Source organism: Giraffa tippelskirchi, chromosome 7 (assembly GCF_054371585.1).
Source record: "Giraffa tippelskirchi isolate mGirTip1 chromosome 7, T2T-mGirTip1v1.2.pri, whole genome shotgun sequence".
NCBI lineage: Eukaryota > Metazoa > Chordata > Mammalia > Artiodactyla > Giraffidae > Giraffa > Giraffa tippelskirchi.
In genome coordinates, this window is record NC_137281.1 from 152,255,804 (window position 1) to 152,281,616 (window position 25,813).

The 25,813-nt window shown below is 35.4% G+C and overlaps 1 protein-coding gene across 14 annotated transcripts in view; it reads right to left on the minus strand.

Annotated features, from left to right (window-relative positions):
* Positions 1-25,813, minus strand: part of GTF2A1 (general transcription factor IIA subunit 1) — a 122,008-nt gene that overhangs the window by 81,443 nt on the left and 14,752 nt on the right. For 6 of the 14 annotated variants that reach the window (XR_014059650.1, XR_014059648.1, XM_081510630.1 and 3 more), the window contains exons 4-9: positions 24,576-24,640; positions 19,761-19,836; positions 18,166-18,299; positions 15,242-15,562; positions 12,200-12,289; positions 3,965-4,025 (exon numbers count right to left, since the gene is read on the minus strand). Coding sequence is in view for 10 of the 14 variants with exons in the window: in XM_081510630.1 (XP_081366756.1) it covers positions 3,965-4,025; positions 12,200-12,289; positions 15,242-15,562; positions 18,166-18,299; positions 19,761-19,836; positions 24,576-24,640 (747 nt within the window). In the remaining 4 variants the exon portion in view is untranslated. Of the gene's footprint in view, positions 1-16; positions 4,924-12,199; positions 12,290-15,241; positions 15,563-18,165; positions 18,300-19,760; positions 19,837-20,578; positions 20,676-21,019; positions 21,173-24,575; positions 24,641-25,813 lie in introns of those variants that run through there. The other 8 variants (XR_014059651.1, XR_014059649.1, XM_081510635.1 and 5 more) reach the window with 3 other exon arrangements.

Consider the following 25,813-nt stretch of genomic DNA (forward strand, 5'->3'; position numbering starts at 1 on the left):
CTGCAAAAATACAAGATTGGCTGCAACAGATAAAGTATCTTTATTATGATTGTTTTAATGGTTAAAATTTGCAAGTTTCCTAGATAAAGTAGTAACAGGATAAAAAAATTACAAAAAAGAAAGCTTCTTAATGATTCATTTGAAATAACTATAAATAAAAATACTTGCTAATTATTTAATACCTTCTAAAATAACACAAAATATATTCAATATGTAGTACAGGCCTTAATGATCTGATTCTCTTTTTATGCAACTATTTACAAACTCTGAACTAAAAGAAAAATATATAACTAAACAGTGAAATTAAAAAACAAGTATGTTCTCAAATAATTTTATCCTAAGCAATCTATTCTTTGTAGTAGAAATACTCACTTAATACAATATGTTAATTATATCAATTTTTAGTTACACTTTGTTGGTGTGACTTTAACCCAATTTAAATTCCTGCGTGCCTAGAAATTACAACTATTCTTTTTTTAAAAGGTACTAAGAATTTATAACACAGTTTAATATTCAGACTGACATCCCACCCCACTTAAAGGTATAGAATTTAATGATACCTCTTTTTGATAATGAAACTTATTAACAATGTAAAGCATTTTCCTTTCTCAACTGTATAGTTTTATTCAGTTATCTATATAATAATTTTATCAACTAGTAAGCAAAGCAAGCAGCATTACTTTTTTTAAATAACATCTTTAATTAAAGTTTTTGCAAAGGTAAAATATTAAACTTAAAATAGGTCTTAGTACATCAAAATACTAAGTTTTCTAATTGTATTCCAAGATGGTCTTTAAAACATAATATCCCATATATCACAGAAGAGCAACCTTGATCTGCAATTGTACAGAATGAATTTTACAAACATAATAAATATATTTACGCCCTTACACATAACAGTATGTACAACAGCAGTTGACAATAGTAGCTCAGAACAGCAAAAAGAATTAGTCCCTCCCCGCAAATTGTAGCCCTGAAGCATACCGGATGATTTAAGGAAACTTGACTTGAAATAGTAGTTAATAACTCAGTGTAGTTCTTCTCTTAAAAGAAAAAACAATTTTTCTTGTTCCTCAAAATAAAAATATCAAGTTCTGTATTCTTCCTTAAACCATAAAAAATGACAAAAAATAGACTAAGGCAGGCTTAAAAAGGGAATACAAACTTCAGAATAATTTCCATGGCATAATAGATTAAAATGCAAAACTATTTAGCATAAACTCATGAGGAAATATATAAAGCAACTATTTTTTAACCAATGAATTAAAAATCTGAAAGAGCTGATTCAGACAGATACGTGGGCAACAGACGTATGAAATAAAATGAAAATGTACAAAGATGGATCAATAAAATATTACATTGCACAAAAGCTCAAGAAAGTTCAAGATGAAATAATCTGAAAATATAGGAATTTTCTTAAGAGGAAGAAAAAGCTAAGATATAAAGGGAGCTCCCAAGAAAATTATGTCTGATTTCCTATACAAGGTGTATTTATTTCTGAAAAGAATGGTGACATTATTGCTATAAGATAATCAAAAATTACTCTTAGAAGGAGATAACACTTTTTATTCTTCCATAAAAGCCAGAAAAAAAGTAAGCAAACCAAATCCTTGATTTTCATATAGCAAAAGAAAATCTTTATACAAAAGCTATTATACTTTTATGTTCTTGCAGTCTAACCAGAGTCTATTAGACTATGCTCTTCAAGAACACATTTTAATCACTATACACACTGCTCAAATCTTGATGCATGCTAAGAAGATCATCATCAAGGTGGCTCTGATTTTAAGAGAGGCAACAATATAAATGTGGTGCTATGATGGCATTTAATTAATAGAAAGAAATGTGAACATTTAAAAAAATATAAAAGCCCAATATAAAGATACCCCTCATATAACAGACAGTTTAGTCTAGAAACTAATTGCACAATAGAGTTGTTTTAGCCAAATGTGGCGCTCCACAGAATTTAAATGTGCCCTCAGCTATTCAAATGGTCTGATTATCCAAATGACCACCAAAAAAAAAGAGTACATACACTGAAGGGCACACATTTCCACACTTAAACCTAGTACTTTTGTGTAAATTTTCCTTAGCACTGTTGATTGTTTTTTAATAAAAGGTGCCATCATCATCTGTGCAAATCTAAACAAATCCTTTTCTGAAACTTCCACTTATTTCATAATACCAAGTCTGAACTATTTTCCTTCTTTGAATAAATGTTATCTTCACTTCAAAATTTTGAAAGTGGGAATCCTTGCATTTTCAAAGGAATGACATTTTTAATGGAACCTAATGAAATGATGTTAAATAAAATGTTAAAAGCATGATTAAGAATTCAAGTACAATAAAAGATAAGCAAGTGGCATTCTTACAGCAAGCCACTATAATAAAACTAAAACATGCTATTTGACTAAAAAGGAACACAATGCAGTGATATATAAGAGCACAATTTGGTATGCAGTGTTGTTTGGACCAGTTTTCAGAATTTTCACAGGTAAAAGAAAAGCACTTGCCAAGTATGTCATAACTGATATGCAATATACACAGGTGCAAATATAAATGGTTATTTCCTGCTTCAAAACAACCCTACTAAGTCATACTGAAAGCAGTGGTTGTTCATGTTTCAATGTTATAAAAACAGACTAGTATACAATTCTATTATGAATACAATGTTTTTGTCTACATAGAGAGCCCAAAATATAAGCTGAGTATCACATAGTAATCCAAGGTTCAGTAGCATAAGAACTACTAGATAGCCAAAGGGTTTCAATCAACACTGCAGCAATGCTAAACTTTTATAGGTAGTTCAGGTCATTGACTTCTTCACTAGGTAAATATAAACCTACTAGCAACTATACTGAAGGACAAATGAACAACAGGACTTCTGTGATTTTACTCCCTTCCCCTCTCCTCCCAGGCTCAACAAAAACAAAGCAAAACAAAAAACCTGCGTGTGCTTTGAGCATAGTGGGGTAAACAAATAAACCTCCAAGAAACTAAATTAATATAGTTAAAATTAAAACCATATCACCAGATATGGCGTTGAAATAAATCTAACTACTAGCATGCTAGAAACCACAATTTATACCAAAGTTTAGAACATAAGTTAAAGGGACCAAGGTGGTATTTCAGGTAGGAAGTAGGCAAAAGAAAAAAAAAAAAATTAGCCTTTTCAAGAAGTTTAAAGATTTGTGCTAAAAAAAAAAGAAAAAACAATATAAAACAGCTCACAGTTTTTCTCTGCAATGTACTTTAAAGTGTTTCTCTGTTACTTATGGAAACACAAAGGCAAATAAAAGGAAGACAAAAGTGGAAGACTTAAAAAAATCAATATACAACAAGTTAAACACATGTGAATTTTGTCAAAATAAACCATGAAAAGAATTAGATGTTAAGAACAAAGGTGAGGACACGTGTTCCTGCAGTTCTCCCAAGCAACTCGTTCACACTGAACATACAGCACTGCCACACTGTTCTTTAGAGCCCCTTACAGAATACAGAGCTATGCATTCTTCATATACATATTACATTTCTATTGTTTTTAATGTACAAGTCAAATTTCTATGCTGTCTTCCTGATGTGCAAACTGGAGCCCACGTCTGTATTATCAGTGGCCTGGAAGGGCCACTGCATGAAAGAGAGGTAAGTATGTATTTAGTGGCCCACCCTCCTCTAACCCCCAAATTTCTCCCTCAAATTACAAAGTTGCATTTTAAAAAATGTGTTCAATTAGAATAAGAGTTTTAAAATTCTTTACCAGTAAACACAAGAAACTTTTAAAATTACTAAATTGTCTGATAAAAATCCAGGTCCTCACCACCTGCCCAATGCATCACTCAATGCACAGAATGTTATCTCAATGTTTGTTTAGCTTAAAGACTAAACACATACATAAGCATACACTTCAGCCCAACAGGTAAATAATCTATCTACTCATATGTATGTAATTCCAGCTAGTTGGTACCTTTGTGCAACAAAACTGCATTCCTGAGGAGCCACGTGGGGTTTCTTTTTAAGGTGTGGGACTAAAAGAAACAAATACAATTTTTCTGTTAGGAAAACGAAGTTGTCATTTTAATTCTGCTCAACTCAGACAAGACCCAAGTCTTTATATTTATAATGAGTCTGAAAACCTAATTAAAATAAACATTCACTCTTAGGTAAATTTTGTCTCCAAACTGTAATTACTGATTATACACTTCCTTTAACTTGTAAATAGATGTTTCATCAAGCAGGGAAGGAAGAGGTATATATTACTGAGGGAGAACAGCAAGTAAAAATATTTAAGACCTATAAGAGTTCTAAACTGTTTCCTTATACAAGTGAATTAAAATTCAACACCATAATTCTTACCCTTTTGTAAAAAGCTCAACACGCAGTATTTACCAAATATAACCACGTACAATAAGCAGTTTCAGTTCAATCTATCAAAAGGGAAGTTTCTTCAGTTCATTCCAACAAGTTATCTTCTGGCTGAACTCAAGTTGGAGGAAGGAATATAAACAAAGCTTTACATGCTAATTAGCAGTGGCAGGTACCTGTATTTAAAATTGACAATTCTGGCTTTCTTACACAAATCCCCACCCTCCCCACCCCAACAACCCCAGGTGCTACAGTTCCATGGCTTGCCAGTTAGAAGTAGTGTCTGTGTTGTCAAGGTCTCTTTGTTCCAGTAGCTCTGCTTCTACTGCATTTTTCTGACATGCAGAAGTTAAGTTTTGGTTGGTATATGTCCCAAGTTTCAAACTGTCCACTTTAAATATTTTTTTTAAGTTTCTTTTGTTTTATTTATAAAAGAAAAAGAACCAACTCTTTTCACCATTCTGCATCTCCAATGGCTTTGGAAAATATATAATCTCTTCCATTAAGATTCATAATGCCATCCTTGAGATGAAATTTCCATTTGTTTTTACTTCTGTGTATCTAAATAAATAAGTAAAAAATGCATGAGATAAAATAAAAAGAGGAAACAAACAACAACAAAACCCATTCACACACTAAATATGTATATTACTGCAATTGCAAACTGTTTTCTTTTTTGAGATATAATTGACATGTAACATAGCGGTTTCAGAAGTACAAAGTAATGACTGGATCTCTGTGTATACTGCAAAATGATCTCCACAGTAAGCCCATTAACGTCCATCACCTTGCATAGTTACAATTTTTTTTCCTGTGATGATAATGTTTAAGCTCTTTGTTAACTTTCAAACACACAGTGTCATCAACTGTAGTCATCACGCTGTACATTATATCTGCGAATACTTATAAGTTGAAGTTTGTGACTTTGACCACCTTCGCCCATTTCACCTACCTCCAAACCCTATCTTTGGAGATCTGTTCTCTGTATCTATAAATTCAGGGTTTTTTGTTTAGATTTTCTTTCTGCTGCAGCTGTTAATGGGACTGTTTTATTTTCTCTTTTTGATAGTTCATTATTAGTACATAGAAACCCAACATATTTCTGTATCCTGCAATTGTACTGAATTCATTTATAGTTCTGACAGTTCGTTGGTGGAGTCTTTAGCATTTTCTTTGTGATATCAAAGTACCTGAAAATATTGAGTTTCACTCCTTCCTTTCTTCATTTGTTTGTGTTTTATTTCCTCTTCTTGCCTAATAGGTCTGACCAGGACTTTCCATACCACGCTGAATAAAAATGCTAAGAGTGAACATGCTTGTCTCATTTCTAATCTTAAAAGCTCTGAGCTTTTCAGAGTATGTTACCTGTGGGTTTGTCATATATGACCTTTATTAAGGTGAGGTACATTACCTCCACAACAATTTTGTCGAGACTTTTTATGTTACATTGTGTCAAATGCTTTTTCGGCATCTACTGAGACCACCCCATGATTTTTGTCCTTCATGTTATCAACATGGTGTATCACACTGATTTGCAGATGTTGAGCCCTCCTTGCATCCCTGGAATAAATCCCACTTGATAATGGTATATGATCTTTTTAAATAAATTGCCGAATTCAGTTTGCTAATATTTTGTTGAGCAGTTCTGCATCTATGTTCATCAGGATGATACCAGCCTCTAATTTTCTTTTCTTGTGGCACCCTAGTCTGGTTTTGGTATCAAGGTAATGCTAGTTTTGTAAAATGAGTTTAAAAATGTTTCGTCTTCTATTTTTTTCAAAGCGTTTGAGAAGCATTGGTATTAATTCTTCTTAAATGTTTGGTAGAATGTACCAGTGAAACCATCTGGTCCTAGACTTTTGTTTATTGGGAAGTTTTTGATTATTGATTCAATCTCCTTACTAGTAATCAGTATGTTCCGATTTTTAATTTCTTCATGATTCAGTCTTGGGAGGTTTTATGTTTCTAGGAATGTATCCACTTCTTCTGTATGGTCCAACTTGTTAAAGTATAATTATTCACAGTGGTCTCATATGATCCTTTGTATTTCTATTATCAGTTGTCAACATCTCTTTCATTTGATTTTATTTGAATCCTCTCTTTTCTCTTTTTGAGTCTCACTAAAGGTTTGTCAAATTTGTTTATCTCTTCAAATAATCAGCTCTTAGTTTCACTGATCTTTTTTTCTACTATTTTTTTAGTCTCCATTTATTCCCTCTCTGATCTTTGTTATTTCCTGTCTTCCATTAACTTTGGGCTTCTTCCTGTTCCTTTAGGTGTAAAGTTAAGATTGTTTATTTGAGATTTTTCCTTGTTTCTTATGTAGGCATTTCTATGTACTTCCTTCCTAGAACTGCTTTTGCTGCATTCTATATGTTTAGTATGGTGTATTTCCATTTTCATTTGTCTCAAGGTATTTTGAAGTTCAGTAGCATATTATTTAATCTCCATCTGATTTCTATTTTCATACAACTGTGGTCAAATTGCCTTTTAATAGTTTGACACCCTCTATCTCTCAAAAAAAACCCCAATTAACTAGGTGAATTTTTCAAAAATCTATAATTAATAATATTTATTTTATAGCTCTTAGTATTTGTGTTCATTAAAGTAGTTAATAATGTTTCTTTGCAAATTATTTTAATCTCTACCAGGTCTGCATATATGTGTCATTTCCTATACAATTCTTTACAGGCAAATATTTACAACAGGAATACCCTTTGTTCTCCCTGATGCTTCCAGAACACTTTTTATTTTTTGCCTTTTCTCTGTAACTCCTTTTATGTCTATACAATTTAATTAACCATAGGCTTTTCTTCATTCTCCCTATCTACTGACCACCAGGACATTTTTTCCTAATTATTGGCATCAGGTTTACAACTACTCTCTTCTTCCTCACATACGCTAACAACTTACACATTGCTGACTTTTTTAATACTGTGGCCCCACAGTATTAGAATTCATACTAATATTAGTATTTCTCTAATCATTATTTTATCTCTAATTCCACTTTACTTGTCTTCAGGACACCTGGCAACTGTTTTCTAAAAGGCCACCAATAATCTTCTAGTTACCACATCAATAGCCTCTTGTCATACGACTTATTAAAATACTTTTTAACTAATTTCCAGGTCTTCACTCTCTCCCTTCCCTTCAGTCACAAGCATCACTCCCATTTTAGGCTTTCATTTTCAAAGGAGAAAATTACAGCTTGGAGAAGTTCAATGAGATGATCAATGACATATCACAATTAAGTGACAAAGATGATTTCTTTTGCCCCAGTCCAAGACGCTTTCTATTTATCAGGCTGTTTTCTGTAATAATGCAGAATATGTACAGGTATTTTCTTATCTCACTGCTAAAACTCCATGGTCTAACATCCCCATGCAAACAGTCTGCATGCATATTCTTAGCAAATCACTGTTTAGTGTCTGCTTGAGTGTGATTAAAAGTGGAAGACGAAGAATTGCAAATTCAGTTATCCCTTCCTGGGACAGCCCCCTTGCAAGTCTTTCATACTTTATCCCTTACTAAAACCTGCTTACCCCAAACTTCTATTTATTGATCCTACTTCTGCCTTCTGGAAGTTAACCTAAAAAACAATGAATACTTCATATATTTGAAAACCACTCTCATGACCTTCCTTAAGACCACTAACTTAAGCTATATATAAATTTAACATATATCAATCTTTTCTCATTTATTAAAGCAAAATAGAGTACAATAAAGTGAAACAGTATTCAGAACAGGGCCTCTTACATTAAGTGGTCTTATTTTGTTGTTATTTAGTCACTGTATCGTATCCGACTCTTTTGTGACTTCCCCTAGACTGAGGCCTCTCAGGTTCCTCTGTTCATAGGTTTTTCCAGGCAAGAGTACTGGAGTGTGTTGCCATTTCCTTTTCCAGGGGATCTTTGTGACCCAGGAATCGAACCCACCTCTCCTGTGTCTCCTGCACTGGCAGGTGGATTCTTTACCACTGAGCCACCAGAGAAGCCCAAGTAGTCTTATAGCTCTGGTCTAATTATACTATTTAGATTATTACACTTAACACCTTAGGATGGATGATTTGAATGTCTTAACAGATACAAAACGTAACATGTCCCAAACCAGCCATTCTCCACTCCTAAATTTGCTCCATCTGCAGCTTTTCCCATTTCAGTTGATGGAATCTCCATTTTTCTAACTAGTTCCTCATCATTAAAAAAAAAAAAAAAATCCTGGAGTTATTCTTGATTCCCTTTTTTATTTTTTACCACATATACAAGAGTCAGGAAACCCTGTTGACTCTTCCCTTCAAAACATCCAGGATCCAGCTGCCTCTCATCACTTCCAATGCTATCATCCTAGCCTTAATCACCATTTTCACTCATGTGGATTACTATTATGTCCCTCTATTAATCTCATTTCAACCTTTGTTTCTTCCACACACTGTTCTCAACACAGAAAGCAATTTTTTTTAGGATTAAAATGTAAGTGATACCACTTTTGTATATTTGAAACCTTCCAACAGCTTCTCAATTCATTCAGTGAGAGCCCATGTCCTCACGAAGTCCTATACCACACAGCCTGCCCCACTTACCTCTGACTTAATCTCTTGCTACACTGCTGTCCCAAGCCCAGCTATGCTGGCCTCCTTGCTGCTTCTCACACAAAGTAGGGAGGTTATGCCACCAAATAATGACAAAGCTAACTTTCATCAAGCCTTTGACCCTGTTTCCTTTCCCACTCTATAATTACCCACACGAATTATCAACTTCTAACAGTATATTAATTACAGTTGCCCCTTTAACAGTATGGATTTGGAAATGCACAGATCAACTTATACACAGGTATTTTTTAATAGTAAATACTACAGAATTAAGTGGACTGTGGTTGGATGACTATACATATATAGACAAACCACAGATACAGAGGGCTGCCTCTAAGTTACATGCAATTAGCCCCAGTGTTGTATTGAGGTAACTGTAATTTGTTTTACCATTTTGTTATGTTTTAGCCTTTGTCTCCCTCAACTCGAGTAAGCTTCCAAATGGCAGGAACTGTTTTGTTTTGTTCACTGGCTTATCTCAAGTTCCTAGAACAGTGAGTGCCCTGGAACATCACAGACACTATTAAGTATTTTTTGAATAAAAAGATCTGTCTCCTTTTCTCTTTGACTTCCTATAGAGAAAAGTATTAATTATCCTAAAAATGGATATATAAATTTATTTCTAGTACGAAACAAGTAACTATAAGCTGAAAGATATGGAATTAAATAAACAAGCAATGAATAGCCAGGAAAAAAGAATTCCACAGACAAGTAAAGAAACTGCAGTTTGCTGCAAGACAATTTGCAAAAAGCAAATGTAGAAAGTATCATACGCATCAAATAATATTCCATATACTAAGTACTGAAGTCATATTGAGTAATCAGTAGTAAATATTTTTACTTGAATAAAATCACAAAGTATAACTTGAAAAACAATTCATTTACTGGCCTTATATTAAGTCCTGCATAAAGGAGTATCCTGAGTACAACGAAAAAGGCCTCTGAACTTTCCTCATGACACAAATATTAAGTAAAACTATCTACAAACAAGGCCGATGCCTCAACACCTGATGCCACCAGTCCTTATCTATCCACACTTATGTGAGAACTCTGCCTCATTATTAAAGTTCTCATCTGACTGGCAACACAATCAATTCTTCGTATGACTGCTGCTAAAACTGACTCACTGTTGAAATTTAGGCTTCAAAAATAAACTCCTAAAGTTCAAGTTGCCTCAAACTACACCCAAGCCCATTTTAGAACACCACCATTCTTTCACTGTTGGCTAAAACATCAAGAATCAACCCTCCAATCTCTAAAACTCATTTGATTATAAAAATTAGATCTCTGTAAACTTTAAAACTTTTTACCACACAGTGAAAGTGAAGTCGCTCAATCGTGTCTGACTCTTTGCGACCCTGTGGACTATAGCCTAACAGGCCCCTCCATCATGGGATTTTCCAGGCAAGAGTACTGGAGTGGGTTGCCACTGCCTTTTCCAGGGGATGTTCCCAACCCAGGGATCGAACCCAGGCTCTCCCGCATTGCAGGCAGACGCTTTACCATCTGAGCCATCAGGGAAGCCTTACCATACAACACACTACTTTAAAGTTATTTTTAAATTTCTTACTTTAAAACATTAAAATACTGTCTCCATGAGCAAAACAAACCAATTTTAACATTAAAAATATTAAGTGTACAAAGGAGAATACTAGTCTCTTATTGAAAATACTTAGAAGCCTATTCCTCAGTCAAGCTAAGGTAAAGGTCCTTTCTTATGTATCTGACATCCTGCTATCATGATATTGCATTCTGGATAATGTGGTTGCCAACAGGTTCCCTTGAGTCTTCCTGACAATAAAGATTTACTGGTATCTCCTGTTGTTTCAACTTCAATATTCTTCCTCAATATGCATGTAACAAGAAATTACTTGTATTATCATGTGCTTGGTGTAGGGTATTAAGAGTACTTCACTCTGTAGTCATAAGGTACAAAAGTGGATGCCCTGATACTCTGAATCAATGACCTCACTAACCTAATTCTATAATTTCACCGGTATTTAACTGGCTTAACTTTACATTAGAAAATGGTAAGATTCATTTTTTTAACATTTTTCCTACAGATCTGTTCGCAATAAACATAGCTATTTGTAATATTCATTCTATAAAAGCAACGCAAATTTAAGACTTTCATCATTTGTAAAAGAGGGCATAAAGAGCATAAATTTTGTATAATATGAGTAAAGATCAATCCCTGGGTTGCGATGATCCCCTGGAGAAAGGAAAGGCTACCCACTCCAGTATTCTGGCCTGAAGAATTCCATGGACAGTCCATGGGATCGCAAAGAGTCGGACACGACTGAGCGACTTTCACTTTCACTTCCAGTACTTGACATAATTAGGCACTTAATAAATATATCTTTAGTGAATGCGAAGTGCTTATAAATAAAACCCACCTATGTCTGTCATAGTTTTCAACACTTGCTAAAGATCTCTGCTGAAATTATAAAAATGCAACATAATTTGTGGATTTATTATAAACTTACTGGCTATAACCAGAAAACAAATTTTATTCTGAATTAAATGTTTCAATAAACAAGTAAATCTCGACAATGCCAAAACTATAACAAAAATACTTGAGAAGTTACATCCTTTTTTAAGAATTAAGAATCAAGGAGTCAATAGCCAATCTTCATAGAATCTAGTTTAAAATTTTTTTATTGCTACCAAAATTTTGTTGTTGTTCAGTCCCTACATTGTGTATGACTCTGCAACCATGGACTGCATACGGCAAAGTTAAATAATTTAAAATAATTTTCAGTAAAAGTGTATCTTTTGTTAGCTACCAGTCTTTTTATTACCCTCATTCAAAAGGTTATAGAAAGGTTCAATTAAAGCCTTTTAAATTTTGAGGTAGTTGAGGTCAGAGGGAAAACAGGGTTATCCCAGTGAGTTACTATTCATGTTAAAAGACAACCATAAAGTGGCTTTAGTTTTTTAACAAGTTGGGAGACACAGTCTAAATTGAAAACAACATATTTTTTGTGATTTCATTCATAACTTATTTTTCAATTATAAAGCTATACAAATTAATTTCTCACTCCATTAAAATAATCTACTGAAGTATAACACTGCTTTCATTCACACAGTTTATACTGAAGTTTCTAAGAGGCACCAATCAGCTAACCAAATGCTTGAACACGGCAGACAGGATGGTTTCAGGAAGAAATTACAACAGCAAAAATGTTAGTAACTTGATGACTGGCTTCCCTGGTGGCTCAGACAATAAAGAACTGATTAAATCCTTACCTTATCATACTGGCAAACAACAACATTCTCTGTATCAAAGAGTTCCTGTCCTTCCTCATCACTCACATCATCTTCACTATTGAGGGGTTCCTAAAAATGAAAAAGGAGTGTTCGTTTATATTTCATATATTACTAAAAAAAGGTCCTTCTAATATTCACTGAAAAGAAAACACAGTGACCTTCTTTGAGAAACAAGGGCCAGATAGATCCACATATACCATGAACATATTGTTAACTGGCTGTGTTAAGACTTTGCCAATGTCACTGAAATTCCAGCAAGAAATTAAATATAGTAATTAAAATATAGAAATTAAATATAGTTAAGCTATATAATTTATATGACTGAAAAGATGTTTTACTTTACATTCTTTCAGAATAGCACAAGAAGATAATTCTTTCCAGTAACTATTTGTCTAGAAGTGGACCTAAGAAAATATGAAGATTTAATGAGATAATGGTATTGTGTACCACCAGAAGCAGCTGCGTAAAAAAGAAAACACTGGTGAAGTTGGAAGAGGAAAACAAGGTTATAAAAGAGGTTGGCAGCCTAGCTAGTCTTTACATTAAAGACTAGGACTATGAATAGAAATTAGTATGTCTACTGGTGGAGGCGTAAAGCATAACTAAGGCAACCACATTTTAAAAGAAGCGGAGGATCTTGATCTCAGTAACGAAGAGAATTAAATGCCAAAATCTAGCTAGAGCATAAAATGACCAATCAAGTTAACCGTGACTTCAGTTGTGACAGAAAATAAAACATTCAACTCTGATTTCTAATTAATGAAGAAAGACAAGCTAGGGCAAAATAAAAACGGAAAGAAAACTAATCAAAACAAATACTGTATATGAACTATGAAATCTAGAAAAGTGGTACGGATGAACTTACCTGCAAAGCAGAAACAGACACAGACATAGAGAACAAGCGTAGGCAAAGGGGAAGGCAGGGGTGGGACAGACTGGGATTGGCATATATACACTATTATGTATAATACAGATAACTAATGACAACCTACTATATAGCACAGGACTCAATGATCTGTGGTAACCTAAATGGGAAGGAAATCCAAAAAAAGAGGTGATATGTGTGTGTATATATAGCTGATTCACTTTGTTGTACAGGAGAAACTAACACAACATTGTAAAGCAACTATACTTCAATTAAAAAAAAAAGATTTTAAGTCTAGGCCTGTACCTACTCACACACATGTATATGTATATACTGTGTAATTCAAAATAGATATCACCAATGTAAATGTAAAAGGAAAATTTATTGAGGTAAATCTCACTATTTTTAACCATTCTAAGGGGTACAATTTGCACTTAGTATGTGCAACTATCACCACTATCACCACTTCTAACCAATATTATAGAACTTAGCCAACTAGGCAAGAAAAACTGCTATTTTTTTCACATTTGATTTGATTGCCTACAAAGAAAACATGAAAGAGTCAAGAGGCTACCCAGCAAATCAAGACGACTATGGCCGCCGGCACCCCCACCTGCTTCTTTTGATCATCCTGCTGTGTACAGGGAAGGAGTGGGTAAGCGTTAAGTACACTCTACGGTGTTTACAACAAAAAAGAAAATTGAAAAAAAAGTGATGTAGCAGAAGCCTTTTGCTGTTCATCATTAATCAAGGAAATAAAAATTAAAATCAAAACGAAAAACTTTCTGCCTACCAAACTGGCAAAAAAAATTAAGAAGCCTGACAATGTCAAGTATTGGTGAAGACATACACAAACCCATGTACCATTATATACTGAATGCCAGAAGTGTAATTAGTACAACACTGTGGCATTTTATTGTAACTTGAAGATATGCATGCCTTATGATTCAGCAATTCATTCTTTAGGTATAGCACTTGTATGTGTCCCTAGAAGACATATTCCAGAATATTTTATAATTGTTAACAGTTAACAAGTGGAAACAACCCTAAAGCCCAATGTATCACAAAAATGGATAAATTTTTAACATTTAACAGTGAAAATAATTATAGGTATATGCAACAACTTAGATGAACCTCAAGAATACCATCTTGGGAAAAAAATCGACTTGCAGAAGAATACACAATTATTCCACTTCTAAACAGGCATGAAAAACTAAACAATATGCTCCTTAGGAATATAAATACTTATGGTAAAATATAAAGGCAAGCACACAATTCATGAGCAAGGATACTCTGATGGCAGAAGGAAGAAGATGGGGATTAGGGAGGGGCACTCAGGGGACTTTATGTTAGGTAAGGGGATTACTTTTTTTAACTAGATGCAGACACTGGGTTGTTTACACCATAAAATACTTTTTATTTATATATTCAATATTTAATAAAACAGTATTCTTTAAAAAACATTACTTAGATAATTTAAGAAAGAAGATAAACCAGAAGGTCACATCTTAGGTTGTTGCAGGCGGCAGTAACAGTGATAATTGTGGTTAAGACAAACACCATCTTGAATACAAGTACCTAAGCTGGAGCACTGAGGAAAAGAAAGATATACTTATATACTTCTAGAAATACACAACAAAAGATGAATAAGAAAGAATGGCGTGTTAAACTGAAGACAGACAATAAGGACAGATGAGGTTATCTAAGGAACTGGTATGGAATATGGAACGTTTTAACTCTGAAGTGTCTTCTCTTCCCAAAAACTGCTTTAAATTACTGAAGAAAATGATGAACCACATCTACCTGGTTCTACCAGTGTTACCTTTAAGCCACATCATGATAAATGCATTAAGTCAAAGAATTAGAATTATTTGCATTGTCATCACATTTGTAAGTAAAACATAATTTGGTATATGTTTGCTTTTTGTTACCAGCTACAGAAATATCTTATAAATACATCCAGAACAATCTAAAAATCTTATTAATAATTTAACATTATTTAAAATCTTACATTGTATAGTCATTTTTAAGTTATTTAAATCTTACACTGTGTAGTACCCTACCAGCCTCTAACAGCATATAATTCATCAGTTTGGCACCAAGTCAAAGAAACAACTGAGCAGGTCCTCATCTCAAGCCTTTTACTAGAAACTTACCTCTTCTACTTGCCCATCTTCAGCTCCATCTTTCTCTTTGTCTTCCTCCTCCTCATCATCATAGTCTTCTTCTTCATCTTCATCTTCTTCAGATGACGTATCCCCAGTTCCATCAACCTGCAATACCAGCGGAGCCTGCTGCTGAGCAGGCTGGGCCTGTGGCTGCTGCTGGCCAGTGGCGGTTATCTGTGCTTGTGCTGGTGTAGGCGCTGCCACCGTTGTAGGTATAACTTGAGTCTTATTTCCTGTAAATAAGATTTGCTGGGGCTGGATGATGACACCTGTTTGTGGTGAAATCCCTCCAGGAAGAGGGGCCAAGACCTAAGACAAAAGGAAAACTACATATTAGGAACTAGTTAGAGAATCAGATTGCTCACTTTCATCATTTGATACACAGACACAGGCCCCAGTGGGAAAGAATCGCCCTCAAACGGCCATATCTCACATACAGGTAAAACTACCACAGCTCAAGAGGAATGTGTAGTGAGTGTATGGATCCACTAAATGTTCATTTTACCATTTAAATTTCTAAAGAAAAACAGTTTTTCAAAAAAATTACAATTGCTACATTTATCAAGTACTTGCTATTATGTATATTTCAGACTCCAGGCAAAGAATTATATGTTATTTGCTTGATATAGTTTATTTGCTTGAGGTATGGAGGTTTAACAACTTGCAAAGCTTGCAATCAAGTCACTAGGAGACAAAATGTGAACCTAGGCTTTCTGGTTCTGCTCTTAGCATTATGCTACACTTTCACCCTATGAAGAACACTGATCTGAAAACTGAAGCCTTGGGTTCCAGTTCTAAGATCACAGATAAAGATGTAGCAGAGGCAAGTCATTTAACCTTGCTTCACTGTTTAAGGTCAATGGTTCTCAACTCTGCTACAAATTGTAACAACCTGTAACTTAAAAATATTGATACCTAAGTCTCTACTCCTAATATTCTGATTTAACTGATATGAGATGACATCTATTCCTTTTAAAGTTTCCCAGATAATTCTAATCATATAACCAAAGCTGTGAACCACCAGGTCAGATGATTCCTACAGTTCCTTCCAGCTTCTGCATTCTAGGGTTCTGAAGTAAATCACAGCTCAAAAGAACATATTAATAAACATTAATTATATCTGTTATAATGCACATATTTATAATTAAAGTTACTAAGTAAAAAGCAGAGCATATCCAGTTATAAATTAAAAGTACTAAATGGCAACTCCTTGTCACTAGGTTCAAGGAAAGCAAAAATAACAAGATAGTATTTCTCTTCAGAAGTTTAGACTAATAGTGCAATAGACAAAGCAACAACTCAAAAAGACAGATATAAGAGACATATGATACAGCATATGAGAGGACAGGAAAGAGTAATAAACTCAGCTATGGGGGACAAGACCTGGTCAAGGAAGCTTCTCTAACAGGTAATACTAGAGCTTCTATTTGTGTTTTGGGAGATGAGCCAGGCTTTCTCTGTTTGCAGGGGAGGAGACTGGGGAGAAAGGCTGGAAGGAAGGCCGAAGGTGGCATTCTAATCAGACTGGCATCAAGAGAAACCCAGAAGGACCAGCAGAGCAAAACTGGGAAAGCTGTGAACAGGTTGGATTAATGCACCTCCTCTGACCTAACCTCCCCCATCATACCACCATATTAACATCATGTGTTTTTGTGTCTGCCTCTTTTTCATAGTACACAAGATCCTCAAGAAAATAACTGTTTCTCTTTCATCTTTGTCCTCACACAAGAGTTTAACACTTGGCACACAAGCAAGTGCAAGTTATTTGTCAACGTTGATATAAACAGCAGCTGAAGCAGGTAACAACTGGAAGCATGGCAAAAAATAGACATGGAAAGATAAAAAAAACAATCAAGATCACAAAAAAAAGATCTTACAACCCATGCTGAGAAATTTACATGTTTTCCAATAAGCAATGGGAAATCATGAAAAGATTTAAAGATTTTTAGGACAATGACTATAAACAGAGTGGCAGTCAACTTAAGAGGGCATAAGACTGGAGGCAGGGAAATCAAGAGGATAACACAGTATTTTAAGTGAGAAATTATGAGAACATGAACTAAGAAAATGACAAGGGAGTATGGGAAAACAAAACTAGCTTTAAATATATTAAAGGATTGAAAACATGTTTAAACTGAAGTCTGAAAAAAAGAACTATTAAGAATTGGTAGAACTTCATGGTACCTTAGATATCAGAGGTAAGCAAAACGGAGGAGTCCATGTACAATACATAAGTGCCATGAAACTAGACGAGCTCCTGCTTTGTTCACCCCTAAGCTCCTAAGTCTTTAGTCTCTTGCAAAGACCCTGATACGTAGCCACACAGTAAATGTGTGTTGAATGAATGCTGAGTAACTAGCTTACGAGGCTGGATGCAGAGTGGTGCCACATATAAAAAGGAAGGTGGGGGTGGGGGGAGAGGAGAAAGCATAGTAGCGATAACAACTTAGTCAAACATACTGAATCTAAGTTAAGCTGTGAGGTGTACAGGAGAAATTCAGAATGACAGGCTGTGCAGTATTGGAGAAGAGTCTAAGAATATGTACACATAAAGCTGTGGAAAAAGGAATGGGAAGCACCCCGAAGACAAAAGAACCCCATGGTGCTGCTGCTGCTAAGTCACTTCAGTCGTGTCCGACTCTGTGCGACCCCACAGAAGGCAGCCCACCTGGCTCCCCCGGCCCTGGGATTCTCCAGGCAAGAACACTGGAGTGGGTTGTCATTTCCTTCTCCAATGCATGAAAGTGAAAAGTGAAAGTTGAAGTTGCTCAGTCGTGTCCGACTCATAGCGACCCCATGGACTGCAGCCTACCAGGCTCCTCTGTCCATGGGATTTTCCAGGTAAGAGTACTGGAGTGGGGTGCCATTGCCTTCTCCAACCCCATGGTGGTCAGAACTTAAAAGATTTTTACCTGCTGTATAACAGGCGCTTGTACTCCACCAGGCTGCATTTGTGGTATAACCTGTTGCTGCAGAACCACTGACTGCTGAGGCTGAAAGATATACTGGGCACCATTGGCTGCTCTGACCACTTGTAGAAGCTGGCCTAAAGCAAAAAGTGTGCATTCCAAGTTACCACTTCAGCAGTGACCACCTCAAAATAAAATGAATTCATAGTGAATGACAGCCCATAGTGAATGTCAGAAATTACTGAGTAAGAAGATTAACAATCTTATTAAGGGCTGTCATCTATACACAGTAAACTATAATCCTCATCTTCTCTTGACTTCCAGATATGCTGAAATACAATGCTTAAAATACTTTATTTTCCTGATAAAGCTGTTTTCCAACAAAGTTTTAACAACAGATTATGAATTGATTAAAAGCATAAATTATCTTTGCTAACAAGTCATGAAAGAACAAGTAAGACCAAACATTTCAGGGGCTGTTCATTTTTAAAGCTTTAAAGAAACAAAAGTATAATAAAGCATTAATATCTTGAACCAAAGCATTGCATTAACTTAGCTTCAACATGAAAAAAGAGTTTGCTGAACCAATTATCAATGCCATGTAACACTAACTGTATGATTGGGTTATGCAAAATTCCCTCTAATATATTGTTTTAGATAACCCAGAATCTTGAATTAAGTAGCAAGCAATTATATTTCATTAAAATATGCAGCAAGATAAGCTAAGTTTGTTCTTCAAAAATTAAGAAATTAACAAAATAACAAGAAATTGTGTAATTAAGATTACAAAGAAAATACTTAAAATCCAGGTAAATAAATTCTTAAACATTATTATCAGAAGTAAATTTTGCCAGCCCATAGAGACATACTATGTAAGACATAATGCAATAAATTTTGCTATTTTATAGTAAGGTACTATGCTGCTGCTGCTATGTCGCTTCAGTTGTGTCCGACTCTGTGCGACCCCATAGACGGCAGCCTACCAGGCTTCCCCGGCCCTGGGATTCTCTAGGCAAGAATACTCGAGTGGGTTGCCATTTCCTTCTCCAATACATGAAAGTGAAAAGTGAAAGTGAAGTCGCTCAGTCGTGTCCGACTCTTAGCGACCCCATGGACTGCAACCTACCAGGCTCCTCTGTCCATGGGATTTTCCAGGCAAGAGTACTGGAGTGGGGTGCCATTGCCTTCTCCGAGTAAGGTACTACAGGATTTAGTTTAATGCCACAAATTAGTTCAAACGAATTAAGCCTAATTTGGCAGGTTTTAAATAAAATTTAAAGTAAAACTTTAATTATTTGGCAGGTTAAATGCATTTAGAAAAAAGACCAAGTGAAATAAGCATTCTAGATAATCATACTTTATTCAAGAAATAGGATTTCACTCATGGATCAAAAGTTCAAGTGAAATTCTCATCTTCTCTACTGCATCCTCAGCAGTGGTTTAATAAGCTATAGTCCTCAAATCATCTTATTTTAATAACGTAAGCCAAATGTTAAAAGAAGTATTACAATTTTCTGTCTTTCAATGAAGACAAAACTAAGGCTAGATGGTACCATATTCTGAGTTACATAAGTAACAGGTCAGTTATTTCTATTTACCTGAGTTTGTTAGTATCTGTTGAACAGGAGTCACACCAGCAGGGAGTGCCAAGGTTGCAGCTGTAGCAGCAGCACTCTGAAAAGAAAACAATCAAAACCATGTATGTGCATAATAGTACCTGAGTTTACCTCTGGCATATATTAATCGTATTTTAAGTTTCATTTAGTATATACTAAAATGAAAAGTTCTGGCAATAAGACTACCTCCCAATTAATAAAACGGTACAATAAAGACCAATGAGCCTAAATATCTTACTTAATTATTTCAAGCAATTATGCAGAATAATATAAGGAGGTTCTCTGCTCCTGGAGAATGTATTCTAAGCAATTCTAACCCACACTAACAATGCTGTACAATAAATAAAATATCCATTCCTTTATTTCTTTCTTATTGTATTTCCTTACCCTCAATTCCTTACTGTCAATTAATATACTAGTGGCAAAAGTATATCTTCATTTCAGAAATCACAATATCCTTAATTTATACCATAATTAACAAGTCTCTAAAGAAAATCTTTTATCAGAATATTGCAATTCTTAGCTGGCACCTCAAAGAATTGCAATCTTCTGATAAAAGATTTTCTTTATAGAGAGCTGTTAATTATGGTATAAATTAAGAATACTAAGATTTCTGAAATGAAGATATACTTATAGCATAAGGTGACAACACTGGCATTATCAAGGTGAAACATGTATTACTAACAGTTTTAGTAATACAAAAAAGTACCTTAAAAATCTTTAGTCACAAAAATTTCTGCATTTTAAAATGGAGTTACTTTCTGACTTTAAGCTATAAAAATATACATGGAATTACATACTCTGAATGTTTTTAAATCCAGGATAAATTCTTGATTTACTGCTTCAAGAGACTTCTCCCCTTTCCTCCAAAAGAATTGTACTTTTTTACTGTTTTTCCTTTTTGTAAAAAAAAATAAAAATCCTGAGCTCTAAGTATTTCCATGTAAATGCATGTATGCTGTCACTACAGTCAGGTCCAACTCTTTGCAACTCTACAGACTGTCACCCGCCACGGTCCTCTGTCCATGGGGATTCTCCAGGCAAGAATATTCGGAGGGGTTGCCACGCCCTCCTCCAGGGCATCTTCCAGACTCAAAGACTGAACGTCTCTTAATTCCCCTGCACTAGCAGGCAGGTTCTTTACCACTAGTGAAACCTGGGAAGCCCATTCCCATGTATCTCACTATATTGTAACTATAAAACTATAAAATAGTAGTTTCCCCCTCCTGCCCTCCTTCAACCTTTTTTGGGGCTTCTGGTGGCTCAGCAGTAAAGAATTCGCCTGAAATGCGTGAGCTGCAGGAGACAGGGGTTCGATCCCTGAGTTGGGAAGATCCCTTGGTGGAGGGCATGGAAATCTACTCCAGTATTCTTGCCTGGAGAATCCCATGGATAAAGGAGCCTGGTGGGCTACATACAGTCCATGAGGTCACAAAGAGTTGGCTATGACCCAAGTGACTTAGCATGCAGCACGCTTCAACCTTCTTTAAGGTACCAAGCTCATATACACAATCTAACAAATACATTTTTATGAACACTTTTATGTGAGTACTTACCACCCTCCACTCCCTCCAAGGGGCCAGGGCAGGGACAACACAGGTTAGGGAATCAGGGAGAATTCCTTTAGAATTTTCACAGCCCACCAATCTGCCTGCATTGCAGGAGACTAGGGTTCGGGAAGATCTCCTGGGGAAGGGATTCACCACCCACTCCAGTACTCTTGCCTGGAGAATACCATGGACAGAGAAGCCTGGTGGGCTACAGTTCATGGGGTTGCAAAGAGTCGGATAGGACTGAGCGACTAACACTTTTATTTGAACACACTTTGAGAAATAAACATTAACTGTGCTGTGGAGATGCTAATCTTCGAGAAGCCAACAAATCTTGGAAAATTATACTGAAGTAGGTTAATGATACAACTATCTAGTTAGGCTCTAGGAATAGCCATGCAAGAAAATATGGTTGTTGCCATTTGACATTTATATGTCAAGCCCGAAATTCCCATTATATTCTCCAAATTCAGATACAGCTTGCCAGGTTCTCTTTATAAAATGCAGCTTCATTTCATTTTATTAAATAAATGAAAGATTTAAATAAATCTTGTCTATATAAGCAAATGAAAGGTAATCTAAATTTAAGGAATATACCAAAAACCACTCAGTATTGAGAAATATTATTTAGGAATGTTAAGTGCCTATACTTCACAATTTATAAGATTAATAGATCTCACTCTACTAGCAAACTGACCTATCGTCTTCCTTATAGCATACATGACACAATAACCACCTGCATACCTCTGCACATTCAAGTTGCTATAAATATCTACACATGGGCTTCCCAGGTGGTGCAGTGCTAAAGAATCTGCCTGCCAGTGCAGGAGACACAAGAGATGCGGGTTCAATTTCTGGGTTGAGAAGATGTCCAGGAGTAGGAAATGGCAACCCATTCCACTATTTTTATCCCTGGAGAACTCATTCCATGGACAGAGGAACCTGGTAGGCTATAGCCCATGGGGTCACAAAGAGTCAGACATGACTGAGCAACTAAGTATACACACATACATCATACACAAACCATATTTTTTATGTCTGCTGAAAGTTCATTCCTGTATCTTGTGAAAAGGCCCTAACATGAATAATGCATTTGAGCAATAATTTCATAAAGAGAACCTACAAACCTAGTTTGATATAAGGTCCTGTTTCATAAGTTCCCTGAAATAGCTTTCTATCAAACATTATCAGTATTTCATATTCTTATGAAATTACATAACTCTTCAACATGTTCATTTCCAAAACACAAAGAGCTATTAGAATTTTTTTAAAATCAAACTTTTTAATGTTTGAATCAGGAATAGTAATGCAAACAAACAAAAATCCAAAAACCTTTTATTTGTAAGACCCTATACTGATTACATTTTAGAACATGAGAAACCCATGGAGCAAACACTAACTGAAAACAAGTAAAATGCTGAAATATATGTAAGTGCTAACACATTTTACTGATTCAAGTCTGACCTATGATCTGTTTAAACACATATGCTCTTTAGAATCAAGGAGACACAATTAATCAGAGATGAGCCATTAATTTTGCCAGTCCTTTTAAAGACAATTTTAATTCAAAATTCTTTCCCACAACACTAAAAATTCTTCAAAATTAGACGGGCCTACTACAAGTGATTCTGCCAAACTTTCTGTTTTACATTTATACAAGCTACTCCCTAGGAAACAGCCTCAATAGTACCAACTATAATATGGATCCTACAGTAAGACTTTTTTGTTTAGAACGTTTTTTTTATTTTTGGCTGCGCTGGCTCTTCATTGCTGCACGCAGGCTTTCTCTAGCTGCTGAGTTGCAGTGTGCAGGCTTCTCACTGCTGTGGCTTCTCCTGCTGCAGAGCACAGGCTCTAGGGTGTGTGGGCTTCAGTAGCTGTGGCTTGCAGGCTCTAGAGCACAAGGCTAACTACCCCGTGGCATGTGGAAATCCTGGACCAGGGATCAAACCTGTGTGCCCTGTGCTGGCAGGCAAATTTCCAACCACTGGACCACCAGGAAAATCTGAGATTTATTTTTAAGGGTAGCGGTTAAAAAGAAATTTTGGTGCCTGAAACTTGAAAGGTAATTTTTTAAAAAATAACAAAACTGTGTTAGAATCAACAGCAGTGGACTTCTGTGATTTTTACCCAAAATAACTGACTCTGGCAACCTGAACTAGAAGTACAAATAGAGATTCTCAATTTTTTGTGAATTAAAAATTCCAATTTCTATCATACAGAAGTGGAAAATTCTGTAAAGTTATACATGTGTTAGGCTGGTATATATCAAGAGAAAGAAGTCATCTGTCTGGCACGTAAGCGCTGCTTCCTGTATGTCTTATAAAACACAAATGAGTTTTCAGGTTCGCTGTTCATCATTCACAAATATAGAAACCGATTTTTTTTTAATTGCTTCTTCATTTAAAAAAAACTTGATCAGAAAAGAAAATCTCATAGATAGCATTAAACTAAGAGATCTTATTTAAAATAAAGATTCTTACCTAATAAAAAGATTTGGTTGAATTTAAGAATTGAGTGCCAGAGCTGAGATACCACTAACAGTCTGTGCATTTTAAACAAAAGAAAAGCCATCTACAAGAAAATGCTGGAACAACTATGGTAATTCAACTTTATTTTAATGTTTCTTTCAGTTTTATAGTTATACTATATTATATCCGATGGGATACACTGTATATGCTAAGTGAAATGCGAAAATTTGAGGACTTAAGAAGTTCAGTGGCTATCCCTTAGAAATATCAAGTCCACATATAATAAACTCAATTGGTTAAAATGCATTTTAAAATAGCAATTTATATACTGTAATAAAACTTACTAGGCGATGCTATAGTTAAATCAGAGCAGAATCTGTAAATGTCTGATCTTAAAGATACTAGGTATCTTTATTCAAACAGTTTAGCATTTCTAACCTCTTTCAATTAACAGATCTTCTGAAACATAACTATACTTGGCATAATGTTCGGTATGTCCCCTAAACCTATTTTCAAAAAAATAGCTTCCACAAAGCATCATCCTTTTGGCATTTTCAACAGAAAGTTATGCAATTTTATGAACCTTAACTGTCTAACTATCAAGCTAAACTTTAGATTTGCTGTTAAATCTAACACTTAGGAAACCCAGCAAAACAAGTACTTTGCTTAAGTCTTGAATAAAACTTTAAGATGTTAATACATAACATACTCAAGCATAATCACAACTTGGATTAGAATAAATAGAGCCAACCAAACAACTGTGTTCTGAGTCTTACCATGTTTGATGCATTCATATGTTGGATCAGCTTAGAATCAGGAACAATAACTTGTGGTGCTGCAGCTATGAAAAATATAAGCACACAGACAACGGACGATGAGGCTATTTCATAAGAAGGCTATACCATACGGAAATGTTTTTTCATGCTGTCCAAACATTTGATATCTCAGAATGTTACAAACTTCTATGGTAAGTAACAGCCGTGATACACCCTCCTTCTACTGTAAACCACAATTTAAAAGATTTGAGTTAACAAAAACTCAGCAGTGGCCACAGGACTGGAAAAGGTCAGTTTTCATCCCAATCCCAAAGAAAAGCAATGCCAAAGAATGCTCAAACTACCGCACAATTGCACTCATCTCACATGCTAGTAAAGTAATGCTCAAGATTCTCCAAGCCACGCTTCAGCAATACGTGAACCGTGAACTTCCAGATGTTCAAGCTGGTTTTAGAAAAGGCAGAGGAACCAGAGATCAAATTGCCAATACCCACTGGATCATCGAAAAAGCAAGAGAGCTCCAGAAAAACATCTATTTCTGCTTTATTGACTATGCCAAAGCCTTTGACTGTGTGGATCACAATAAACTGTGGAAAATTCTGAAAGAGATGGGAATACCAGACCATCTGACCTGTCTCTTGAGAAACCTGTATGCAGGTCAGGAAGCAACAGTTAGAACTGGACATGGAACAACAGACTGGTTCCAAATAGGAAAAGGAGTACATCAAGGCTGTATACTGTCACCCTGCTTATTTAACTTATATGCAGAGTACATCATGAGAAAAGCTGGGCTGGAAGAAACACAAGCTGGAATCAAGATTGCCAGGAGAAATATCAATAACGTCAAATATGCAGATGACACCACCCTTATGGCACAAAGTGAAGAAGAACTAAAGAGCCTCTTGATGAAAGTGAAAGAAGAGAGTGAAAAAGTTGGCTTAAAGCTCAACGTTCAGAAAACTAAGATCATGGCATCTGGTCCCATCACTTCATGGGAAACAGATGGGGAAACAGTGGAAACAGTGTCAGACTTTATTTTGGGGGGCTCCAAAATCACTGTAGATGGTGATTGCAGCCATGAAATTAAAAGACGCTTACTCCTTGGAAGGAAGGTTATGGCCAACCTACATAGCATATTTAAAAGCAAAGACATTACTTTGCCAACAAAAGTCTGTCTAGTCAAGGCTATGGTTTTTCCAGTGGTCATGTATGGATGTGAGAGTTGGACGGTGAAGAAA